At 38.3% G+C, this 12,044-nt stretch overlaps 1 protein-coding gene across 1 annotated transcript in view; it reads right to left on the bottom strand.

The window, feature by feature from the left end:
- GOLGB1 (golgin B1) overlaps positions 1-12,044 on the bottom strand; it is a 72,912-nt gene that overhangs the window by 2,548 nt on the left and 58,320 nt on the right. The window contains exons 16-21 of the mRNA XM_012808406.2: positions 9,940-10,118; positions 8,644-8,809; positions 8,111-8,239; positions 1,913-2,056; positions 1,082-1,179; positions 334-468 (exon numbers count right to left, since the gene is read on the bottom strand). Of these exons, the coding sequence (XP_012663860.1) occupies positions 334-468; positions 1,082-1,179; positions 1,913-2,056; positions 8,111-8,239; positions 8,644-8,809; positions 9,940-10,118 (851 nt within the window). The remainder of the gene's footprint in view (positions 1-333; positions 469-1,081; positions 1,180-1,912; positions 2,057-8,110; positions 8,240-8,643; positions 8,810-9,939; positions 10,119-12,044) is intronic.

The following is a 12,044-nucleotide window of genomic DNA, read 5'->3' as shown; positions in this document are numbered from 1 at the left end:
CCACAGATATAATAAAAATGCCTGCTTTTAATGTTTCTTTCCATGTAAAAGGACATCTAGCAGCAAAAAAACTTGTAGCTACTCTCTACTCTTTCATGCATAGCGAGTCTCATGACTTGGGTGTATTGGGAATAAGGACCTAGGGATGCATTGGCTCTAACCTTCCAAACCACATTAGGGGCAAACTGCCCACAAAAAGCACAATGCTCCAGTTTGGCAAGAGAGGTTCTTCTTCAAGGAAAGCCTACCCTGCCCCAACGTGACCTGTGACTGGCCACTGAAAGGCATAGAAAAGGTCAGAAGTGAACAGAGGCCATCTCCCTCAGTCTTTACCGCCTGATCTGCTCCTCAGCCACAGAGAGGGCGTTCTCAGCAGCCACTCTTTGGTCTCGTTCTTCTTCCAGCAGCTTCCTTAATTCACTCACTTCCTGTTTAGTGTTGGACAGCTGCTGCTGGGCTTCAGAAAAGCTTCAGGATAAAAAGAAAACAAACAGTATCACTAGATGCACAACACAGTTGCTAATATAAGAGATTCCAAGTCTTCACAAGGTTATAAAACAGAAAAATTTATAGAAGCTTGTGTGAACACAAATATCTTAAAAGCATAGCTACGGAGAGATTAAGTGAAGCTACAGAAAACATCTTAAGAGATTTTGGGAACTGATTGTCTTTCATTTTAATACCAGAATATTTATTAGTGGTATATGTATATTAGCATTGCTGTTTTGCTTCACAACCTTTTCATATGATGGTTAATTACAGATACCATTTAATTCTTAACTCACTTCTGTGAGGCCAGTACAATAAGAAGAGACAGTAAATCCCTTCTATGGACATCAGTTCTATCTAGACTACTGTCCCTCTTTCTTTTTTTTTTCTTCTTTCTCTCCTTTCCTTTTTCTTTTCTTTCCTGTCTTTCTCCCTTTCTTTCTTAATTTTTTCTTTTTTTAAGAGACAGGGTCGTGCCCTGTCACCCAGGCTAGAGTGCAGGTCTGATTATAGTTCACTGCAGCCTCACTCCTGACCACCCACCTTCTGTGCATGGAGAATATGCTCCAGGGTGGAGAGGCCCACCCCCTACCTTTGCTGTGGCTCCCTCAGTTCTTCAGGATCACTCTTTCTGTGAACCCCATTCTTTTCCTGGGGAGCTCCTGGAGCAACATCTACATTTAGTGGCCCCTAAAAGAAGAATAAGCTTAGTAATTTTGATGAAATCTCAAAAGTGTACTTGAGCAAAACAAGAACTTATTGAACATCAGAGAGAATGAGAATCATGGAAAAGACTATCCCTGATTAAAATTCTCCTTAAGCCCAGATTTGGATGTGAGAAGCTTCCACTCTAGCCAGGTAATCACCTATATAAAACTCTTGCCTTGGTTAGATTTTCCTTTCAGATTCTTATCCTTGAATTTCTCCTCTTCAAAGCTGAAAGCCTTACTGTTGAAGTCTGCTTTTTTCTAGCAGATGCTCACGGGTTTTCCAGATGCTACTCTGATCTTTACTGTTCTCCGACCCCCAAACTCTTTCTCCTTCCTATTTTATTCATCTCCACAGCCATCTCGGTCTCCTCCAACTTCAGCACTATTCTCCTCGCCACTGCTGTCAACAGTGCTGCCTGTTTTGTTTCTCAGGTCCAGATCTTCCTACAATTTTCTTATTAAAGTAAAAACAACACTTTCTCAGTTTCAGAGTTCCAAAAACCTTGGTAATCTAGTCACTATTTCTCACTCTTTGATTTCTCTCCCCCCATCTCATTGATTTTTTTCTTCTAATCTTTTAACTCTGTAATTTTTCTCAGATCTTTTCTCATCTCAATTAACACCCTCTTTCTCTCCTACTCTCCCACAGTTCTTTACGCTTCACCATGCCACTCTCATTATTTCTTTGAGCTTCTCCCCTTCTTCTTACTCACCACCTGCAGCTCTTGAACTTGCTTCTCCAAGACTGCACAGTGATTCAAAAGGTCACTGTAGTGCTGTTGGTTCTCACGAAGACTCTGACTAGTATCACTGAGTTGAATGGAAAGGGTGTTTTTCTCTTCCAGTAGCTGAGAGAACTGAAACAGAGGAGAGGATAAGCACCATCCTAAGAACTCTTTCACCATAAGCCGTGATGAGCTAACTGTCCGTGAGTTTTAAGGATCTAATTTCCTTAGGTAAGACTTTTATTTCAACAATAGAAACAACAACATTGTGTGTTCCTTCAAAGTGAGAAAAATACAAATTTTTTTTGAACAAGAAAGGAAAATAATTCTGAAGGAGTAGCAGGAAACTTTTGTTTCATGATGCCTAGTGAATAAACTAAAAATCTATGAAGCAAAAACCCATAAGCAGTCTGATAGAATAGGCCCTCCCAGGTACTTGAGAGGCAGTAGCCAAGTAAATCCAAGTTTATGGTACTAACAAATGACTGTAATCCCCAGAACACAAATACAGCCAGAGAGAGAGAGCTGTCATCTAAAAAAGTGTACAGAAATATTACTGGGCAGATTCCTTAATGCTGTGAAGAGTAAAATGAGGAATTATAATATGTGGAAGGAGGGAGAAACAGAATAAATTCCAACATAAGTGTGTACATATAGTAAACTCTATTGGGAGCATAGATTCTCATAGGTAGGAAACATTTCCATGACTCAAGGCAGGATTATCCTCTACTGCACGAATAATGGGCAATTATTCAGTCTTTCTCTCAACATGGTCAGTGTTTCTCATTGACAAAGCAATTCCATGCCATTCTTTAGGATGCAAAACCCAGAAAATTTTTTATATCATTCAATATAAATTTTCATTAAAAAACTTTACTACTGCAGCTTATACCCATTGATTTGAATTCTGGAAGTGTAATCCCAATTCCTTACTTGCATGCTGTCAAATTTTAAGTTTAGTTATGATTAACACCCAGATACAATAACAACCACAAACGTGTCCCCAAAGTACCTTGGACCTGTACATTATATGAGAGGAAACTGGTGCTCCTGACTGCATACTCAGCCATGACTTGAGGATTCTTTTTTATAAGTATTTGTGTTAAAAAGTTGAATCAATGTTTCATTTTTATTTATTTATTTATTTATTTTGAGACAGAGCTTCAAACTGTCATCCTGGATAGAGTGCCATGGCATCCTAGCTCACAGCAACCTCCAACTCCTGGGCTCAAGCGATTCTCCTGCCTCTGCCTCCCAAGTAGCTGGGACTATAGGCACCTGCCACAATGCCTGGCTATTTTTTAATTTTTTTGGTTGCAGCCATCATTGTTGTTTGGCAGGCCTAGGATAGATTCGAACCCACCAGCCCAGGTGTATATGGCTTGTGACTTAGCCACTTGAGCCACAGGTGCCGAACCTGAATCAATGTTTTAGAGAAGAGAAATAGTTTTTTAGAGACACTTTGGGAAAGGGTATGATGGATACAGAAAATTAGAACAAGAGAATCCATACATACTCATGAAAGTGCTCTGTAAGTTGAAAATTAATCTTCAGACATATGGTTATTTTTGTGTCTTATCATTCTGAAGAGCAACATTAAGTTTACAAAGTACTTTCACAAGTATCACCTTATTTGAGAGAGACAGAGAAAGGATTTTTGTCCCTGTTTATAAATGACAAACCAAAAAAAAAAAAGAAGAAGAAGAATAGTGACTTGTCCAAGGCCATACAGTGCTATAGTAGGATGTTTGTCCCTTTAAAATCTCATGTTATGATTCCAAATATAGTTGGTGGGGCCTAATGGGTGGTGTTTAGGTCCTGGGAGAAAATCCTTAGAGAACTGACTAATGTCGGCCTGGGGGCAGGGAGGGCATGAATGAGTTCCTGCTCTAATAGTTCCATGAGAGCTTTAATTTAAAAGATCCTGGTACCACCCCCCTTCCTCTCTTGCTTCCTTCCTTGCCCTGTGATCTCTGCACACATAGGTTCTTTTTTACCTTCTACCATGATTGGAAGCAGCCTGAAGTTTTCACCAGATGCTCATTCTCCCAGCCAGCAGGATCATGAGCCAAATAAACCTCTTTTCTTTATCAATTACTCAGCCTCAGATATTCCATTATGGCAACACTAAATGTACTAAGACATGTGGCCAGGAGATGTCAAACCAGGACTAAATGTGCTTCTTGATTCCAAGTCCAGAGCTCTATCTAATACCTGATAATGTCCCATCTAAGAGTCCAGTAATTGAAGCTAAGACAGTCATGGAGTTTGGGGGTGGGATATAGATGTTTGAGGGTAATACTAATTTGAAGATAAAGGTAATTGGGTTCAATGACAACTACTAGATCCGAAGACAGAGAGTAACATGTTTCTTTCCTAACCTAGAAGGAAATTAATTCTCCTGGCTGCAATGAACAGTCCAAACCACGCTAAAAACAAAACATTCCTCAGTGTCGGAAAAATCCTAATACCTTTTCCTCTAGCCAATCTAGAGATGAAAGATCAGAACTGTAAAACTCATTGAAAAAGCAAAAACTCTCTTTAGAGAAGTTTAACCACTTATAATAAGCTACCCTTGTATAAACCACCCTTTATAGATGTGTTATTCTGCTTATATATGGTAAACATAGGTCCTTCTAGTTTAGGGGCTGGTAAACTATGATCCAGGGCCTTGCACCCTTTTATTGTAAAGAAGGTTTTACTGAAACATAGCCATCCCATTCCTTTATGCATTGTCTGTGGCTACACCTGCAGTGGATAGTAGTTGTAACACAGACTATATGCTCTACAAATCTAAAATGTTTACTGTCTGGAAACAGTAAAGGAAACATTTTCCAACCTCTCCTCTAGCTCATACACTACTATAGTTCATGGCATTTACTCTTGGAAAAACAGAATGGGAGGGAACTATTTGAACTACCTTCTTTCACTATCCCTCTCATGCTTTTAAGTTTCTAGCAAACTTTTTCATTACATACAAAAAGCCAACCATGCGAGCAGAAATATGGTCATCCCTTGTTATCCAGGGTGTATTAGTTCTAGGCTTCCAACTCCCACAACAGGACACCAAAATCTGGGGATACTCAAACCCCTGATACAAAATAGTGTAATATTTACATGTAATGTACACACATCCTTCTATATACTTTAAATTACCTCTGGATTATTTATAATACCTGACACAATGTAAATGCTGTGTAGATAGTTGTTATATTATTTTTTTAAAAAATCTGTGTTTTTCTATTCTTTTTTTCCTGAAAATTTTCAATCTCCAATTGATTGAATTGTGAATGTGGAATCCACAGGTTCAGAGGGCCAACTGTACATACAGGGGGCATCAAAATATCTTACAAATTTTAAGAGATCTTGTTAGAGGTAAAATCAATCATGGCCCAAAGTGTGGGAATTGCAGGTAAAATGGATGCACGTGGCATGTCTAGGTGCACTGGCCAGGAACAGTACCTTCAATTCAACTTTGAAAAGTATCACACAGATAACATCTCTTAAAATGTGTGTACATTTTTTTTTGGCACCCTCTGTATAAAGTCTGAGCAACCAAGTTAAAAATTAGAGCAGTGGCTTCAAGAAGAACACTTTCTATACTAATAGTCCATCTACCATAATCTCATTCTACGGCCTAAGAAGCAATTTTCCTAGTTAGCTGCAACCCATTTAGAGTGAGACTAAACTCATGAGCTTCAAGTAGCTTCATGAGAGACCACATGTTTCCCCAGTACCTAGCAAGTGGCCAGGCTCATAGAAGGGAAAAAATAGTTGTTCTGTGAATGAATAAGGCTAGGGAGGGAGGTACCTTTCTTATAGTTGTGCTCTAAAGGAAGAACAGTTTCTTACTGAGAATGACAGTGATCAAGGCAATGTTTCTCACACTTTAAGTGGAAGTATATCTCAACAAAGTTGTTAAAAATATTTGATTTTGATTATGACTTAGAACCCAATATATAAATATATATAATTAAAACTAGTCTGGGTACAGAAGCTCAGGCCTGTAATCACAGTACTCTGAGAAGCCAAGACAGAAGGATCATTTGAGGCCAAGAGTTTGACACCAGCCTGAACAATACAGTAAGATCCAGGCTCTATAAAACAAGCCAGAAAAATTGAGTAGGTGTGGTATCATACACCTATATAATCCCAACGACTGGCTCAGGCAGGTGGATTGCTTGAGCCCAGGAATTTGACATGAGCTATGATGATGCCACTGCACTCTAGCCCAGAGAACACAGTGACACCTTGTCTCAAAAAAAAAAAAAAACAAGACAAAAATCCCCCTAAAGATTGTCAAAATAAGATATATTCTTTATTATATATTACATACATATTTTTTTACCGTGTTTCTTTCATTTTCTAAAAATATTGGTTGTACTATTTATAATAGCCCAAAGCTAGAAAAACCCAAATGTCCTTTAACAGTACAACAGAGAAATTACGGTATATGCCTAAAATGCAATACAGCATGAGAATACAGAAATCATATTATATACAACAACATTGTATGACTCTCACAAAAAATGCAACACAAAAGAGAAGATATGACTCCATTTTTAGGGAACTCTAAGGGGGTGCTCATGAACAGAAGATGACACAGGGACTTCTTGGGTTCTAGTATGCTCTGAGTCTTTTTTTTTTTTTTTTGAGTCTCACTTTGTCACCCTTGGTAGAGTGCCGGGGCATCATAGCTCACAGCAACCTCAAACTCTTAGGCTCAAGTGATTCTCTTGCCTCAGCCTCCCAAGTAGCTGGGACTGGGACAATGTCTAGCTATTTTTAAAGACAGGTCTCACTCTTGCTCAGGCTGGTCTCAAACCCATAAGCTGAGGCAATCCACCTGCCTCAGCCTCCCAAGTGCTGGGATTACAGGTGTGAGCCACTGTGCCCTGCCTGATTCTGGATCTGAATGCTGGTTATGCAGGTGTATTTACTCCATGAAAATATGCTATACCAAACTTATGATTTGTGTACTTTTCTGTATGTTTTACTTCAACAAAACATTTACTTTTTTTTTAGTTACAACCCATCAAAATGATTTCATCATCTTCTGATAGTCCTGAATTTCAGTTTAAAACACTGTCCTACAGAGTCAAATGTCCAGCATGATTCTTAGTCTATTTAATGTTTTGAGAGTAAATGTAACAGGGTTCAGATGGGCCATAATTTATGAAAATAAGTAGTGGGCTTTGAAGAGTGGAACTTCTGGAAATAGCTTACTAGCTGGAAAGTGAACTGGGTGGAAGCTGCGCTGAAGTCCCACCAAAACTCTCAGATAAACTCCCAACAGAGGGTCTGTAATTTTACTGATTCATTTGGAGCTGTAAACTTTAAAAAATGAAAATATCTTTCCCAAGTTAATAGTATTAGCCTCCAAGTTAATAGTATTAGCCAAGTTAATAGTTAACAATAGTACTATTATTAATAGTATTAACATCAGTGTCAACTAGCTGAATTTAACAACATTTAGTAAGTACCTTCTATACATGGCAGGCACTGTGCTTCTCTATACACATGATCACACGTATCTCAGACCTCCTCCTAACACTCTAGGCAAGACACTTAATACCTCTGGGCCTTTTTCCTCATCTGTGCAAATGGCCTCCTGATCTTTACAATTTTTGGATCACAGACCCCTTGGTGAACTTATGAGTTCTTGTAATGACAAATACACACTATACATATACTATTATGCATACAATTTGGGGGCTCTCCTCAAAGTCAATCTCTGAACTCCAGATTGTGACTGATCTTTTAAATCTCTACTGGTTTTATCATAGCCTATTTGTGAAGAGGGCAGAACTAGGGGAGGCATCACTGGATCACTGGAGACTGCTGTGCAGCAGGAGGATAGTGATTCATAAGAGGGTAGGGTGGAGAACAACCTCAACATTGCTAACAAGTGATAGATGGAGGACGAAGGCTTCCTTAAGTAGCTGGCTTTTTTACTCTAACTGTATGAATTTCTCCAAATCATTCCCAAGTACTATTTAAGAGCAAGGAACAGGAAATGACCCTGTGTTCAAGGCTTTGGAATAAGCAGTCCAGCTTTTGAGAAAGGTGAAACTTCTACACCCTCAGATATGCTTACAGCCTATGCTGAGACAGCTTCTACTTGCCTTCTTGCTTTCAGCCATGGAAAAAAAGCAGCTGAACTCCAGTCTGGCAGGAAACACTTACCTTGCCATTTAGTTGCTGAATTCTTAATTCCTTTTGGTGAATTTCCTTTAAGCTGTCATTGAGCTGGGTTCTAAGAAGTTCTGTCTCATAAACTAGGTTTTGTGACCCATCTAGGGAAGCTGGGGATGCCTGCCAAGATACAAACATTGATGAAATTTTCTCCTAAGATTGCTCATGCTTAATTTCTTTCCTCTAGAGCAGGGGTCCTTGAACTTTTTAAACAGGTGGCCAGTTCACTGTCCCTCAGACCATTGGAGGGCCAGACTGCGGGCCCCGGGACGAGTCAGCTGCTAAGCAGGACAGGCAGTGCGGCAAAAACACCCGGCGGGCTGGATAAATGTCCTAGGTGGGCCACACGTGGCCCACGGGCTATAGTTTGAGGACACCTGCTCTAGAAACTCTGTCCACCCCCTAGGAAGTCATAATAGCTTGACTACTAGTGACAGATGGGCACTTAATTTGCACACATAGAAAGCTGACACTTTCTGGGTAGTAGTTATCTCTGAGTAGCAATCAGCATTGAAGTCACTCACCTGTCTTTGGTATTGCACTTTGTGGGGCTGAGTCTGAGAGGTAGAAGACCTCATTTCTCTCATAAGATTCTGCAGATGACTGAGCTGCTGATCTTTATCTGAGATAGCCAGAAGGTACTGCTCCTTCATTCTCCTCTCATGCATTTCCCAGGAATTCTTCTCCATTCTAGAACAGACATGACATAATCACAGGTAAAATATCCTTGTGAGAGTAAAGGTGAATAGTTCCATATTCAAAACAGTGCTATGAGCTGTTAGAGAAAATCAAAGCAGAGTGAAATTTATATTATAAATAGAACTGTGCAGCAAGATGATGATACAGAACTAAAAAAAGAACTCCAGTTGGCAGAACTGGAAAGATTTCATAGAAAAGCTGTCAGTTGGTCTAGAACCCAAAACAATGAGTCCATTTTCCATAATGAGAAAAGTAATTCCATGTTCAGGGAACAAACGAAGCAAAAGGTACAAATATGAATATATACAGTAAACTTTAGAAATGTAGGAGACAGTCCTTTTAATTTGATAAAATACAATTCAATAATTTTCTCTTTATTGTTCATATTTGGTATTTTCTATTGTTCTATCTTCAATTTCTCTGATTTTTTCCTCTATTCTGCTATTGAGCCCATTGAGTTAGCTTTTGAATGTTGTATTTTTCCAGTTCTAAAATTTCCATTCAGTTCTTCTTTATACCTTCTATTTCTTTGCTGGGATTTCTATACTTTCTCCAATGTGTTAGTAATTGCTTGTTGGAGCATTTCTATGATGGCTGTTATAAAACTTTGTCATATAATTCCAACATCTTTGTCACTTCAGTGCTGTAATCTGTTGATTTCCTTTCCTTAACATATTCTAATAACAAAAGACGAATGCAAGTCACACTGAGCACCTCATAATTGCAGAAGTCAAACATGACTTGAGTATACAAATTTAATACAGTTTTTCCTTTCTAAAAATGTGTATGTTGTGATGAGCAGTTCTGCATACTGGTTGTGGTGGGCTTACATGAATCTACATATATGACAAAACTGCATAGAACTAAAAAGACAAACATTTAAATGAGTGTGGGTAAAACTGGAGAAATCTGAACATGGTCTGTGGATTGTACAAATGTCAATTTTCTGATTTTAATAACATACTAGAGTTATGAAAGTTGCTACCCCTGGAAGAGACTGGGGAAGGTTACATAGTAACTTTCAGTACTGTTTTTTACAACTTTCTATAAGTCTACAATTATTTCAAAATAAGTTAAAAGAAAATGAAAAGGAAAGAGTCAAAAAGGAGGAATTATCATACCTGAGCTGATGCAGCTCATGCTGCCAGGAGAGATTTTCCTGCCTGAGCTCTTCTTGCATAACCTCAAATGTTTTTGTCTTATCTTGATACTCCTGAAGTTGAGCCCTCAGTGGACGTAACTCATTAATTTCTTGATTAATCTGTAAGTATTGTTGCTGCAGATTCTTCAACTCCTTCAGCTTTAACCAAAGGGAAAATAAAAGGGTAATTCATCACATCCCATTCACCCAGCTTTAAGTTCGCAGCACCTCGCTACTAAGTCAGAAACCACAACATACAACCAGCACCTAACAATCTTTTGGCTTATCACTAAAACATGAATCTCTAAAATGGTGTAGCCAGGATAGTAGAAATCACCCATGGAGCTGCCATCAAGGTTGCAGGGCCTGACCATTCCTGCAACTTACACTTCTATCCACTGCCCGTAAGGTGCTAAGTTGATATTTGGGCTACACCTCTGATATGGAATAGACTTCAGGGACCTATAGCTTCATTGTGGATGGTAACATCTTAGATGGTACCTTTTCATAAGAATACGAGAAGTAAATGAGAAAATTAATGCCCTTCACATATAAAGTTAGTGATGATGATGACATTTGCCTTTAATGAACAGAACTAGCTATCTACATTTCAGGTATGTTTTCAAACTCTTTATCTCCAATATTCATTAAAAGCTTAGTAGAAGTTTGTCAGGACATCTGGGCCTTGATCACACACTTTTTACCTCACAAACACCACTAAAGCTACAATAAAAGCTTTTTTTTTTTTTAAAGCACAAAACATAAGAACAGGAAAAATGCAGGAGTCAGCAGCAACAGAATTAATTTTGGAATCTAAAAAACAGGTGAAGTGGTAACTGACTTAACAGATCTGAGAAAACTGAATCTTAAGCTGGTGATAAGGAAAGCCAAGAAGCAGGAGGACTTACTCTGCAGAATCTTCAAAAGGCTCAGGAATTAACAGCATCAGGTACCTCTGGAAAAGATGGTGATGGGGGGTGGGAGGGAAGTAGTGTCCAAGAGAAGGAGGAATAGATGAAAGCTACTTATGAAACAATGTCATCCATAGATCCTTTTCTTAGTGCCACACTTTTTGTTACCCCAACAGACAACTAGTTTTATTCTTTGGAGAAAGTAAAAGAAGTATCTCTGGAATATGGAACACCAATTACAGTCACAAAAAAGGGCACAGTCCCAAACTAAGGGTGATCGAGTGAATACATGCTTTTTGAATGGCCTTTCTTCTGCTTAGCTTAAAGAATGCTGTTAAAAGGTCTTTTATCTTCCACACAGGAAATAAGAAATCTTTTCTCAAAAATCTGACCAGTCCATGAGGAACTAAAGATACCAACATGAGAACTACCAACAATAAACTCAGCAAGGTCACTGTCACTTACCATGAAAGGAAACTCAGTTGGTAAGTCCCACCCACAAGCTTTTTGTACCCTTCCCTTAAACATGAAGAGTAAACAGAGGATTAACCTTCACCTGAACACAGTTAACATTAAGGAACAGATGAAAACCAACTACAAGCAGGTAATTTGGAAGAGATTAGCAGGCAAAAATATGTAATGCACTCAAAGATTTAGGAGAGAATATTGTAAAACAGAAAACTTGTAGCAAACATAAAAAAATATAAAGAAAACTCATTCTAAGAAAATTTCAAAAAACAAAACTACCACCTTGGAAAGAAAAGTTAAGAAAATCTATCCATGAGACAAAGGAAAAGAAAAAATTCCTCAGAAATTAAGAATATGATGGCAAAAATATAGAAAACCTCAATTTTGAGGTCAAAAGATGAAAGAGAGAAAATACACTCAAAGTATAACAGAAAGAATAGAAACAGTAAGAAACAGCAATCCAGAAAATTCTACATCTAAATGAGATGTTTTCCAGAAATAAGATAACAGAGAAAAATGACAGGGGAAATAGTAAAAAATAATTCAATAGAATTTCCAAAAATTAAAGAGTATGACTTCTCTTAAATTCAAAGGACTAGTCAGCATAATGAAGAAAAATAGATCCACACCAAATCATATTATCATAAAATTTCATAATGGAGATTTTGAGAGAGGAAGGGAGAGAAGGAGAGAGGAAGGGAGAGAA

Source organism: Otolemur garnettii, unplaced genomic scaffold (genome assembly GCF_000181295.1).
Source record: "Otolemur garnettii isolate 467f Iridium unplaced genomic scaffold, OtoGar3 scaffold00089, whole genome shotgun sequence".
Classification (NCBI taxonomy): Eukaryota; Metazoa; Chordata; class Mammalia; order Primates; family Galagidae; genus Otolemur; species Otolemur garnettii.
Note: the sequence above shows the minus strand (reverse complement) of the source record. Positions and strands in the feature narration are given on the sequence as shown.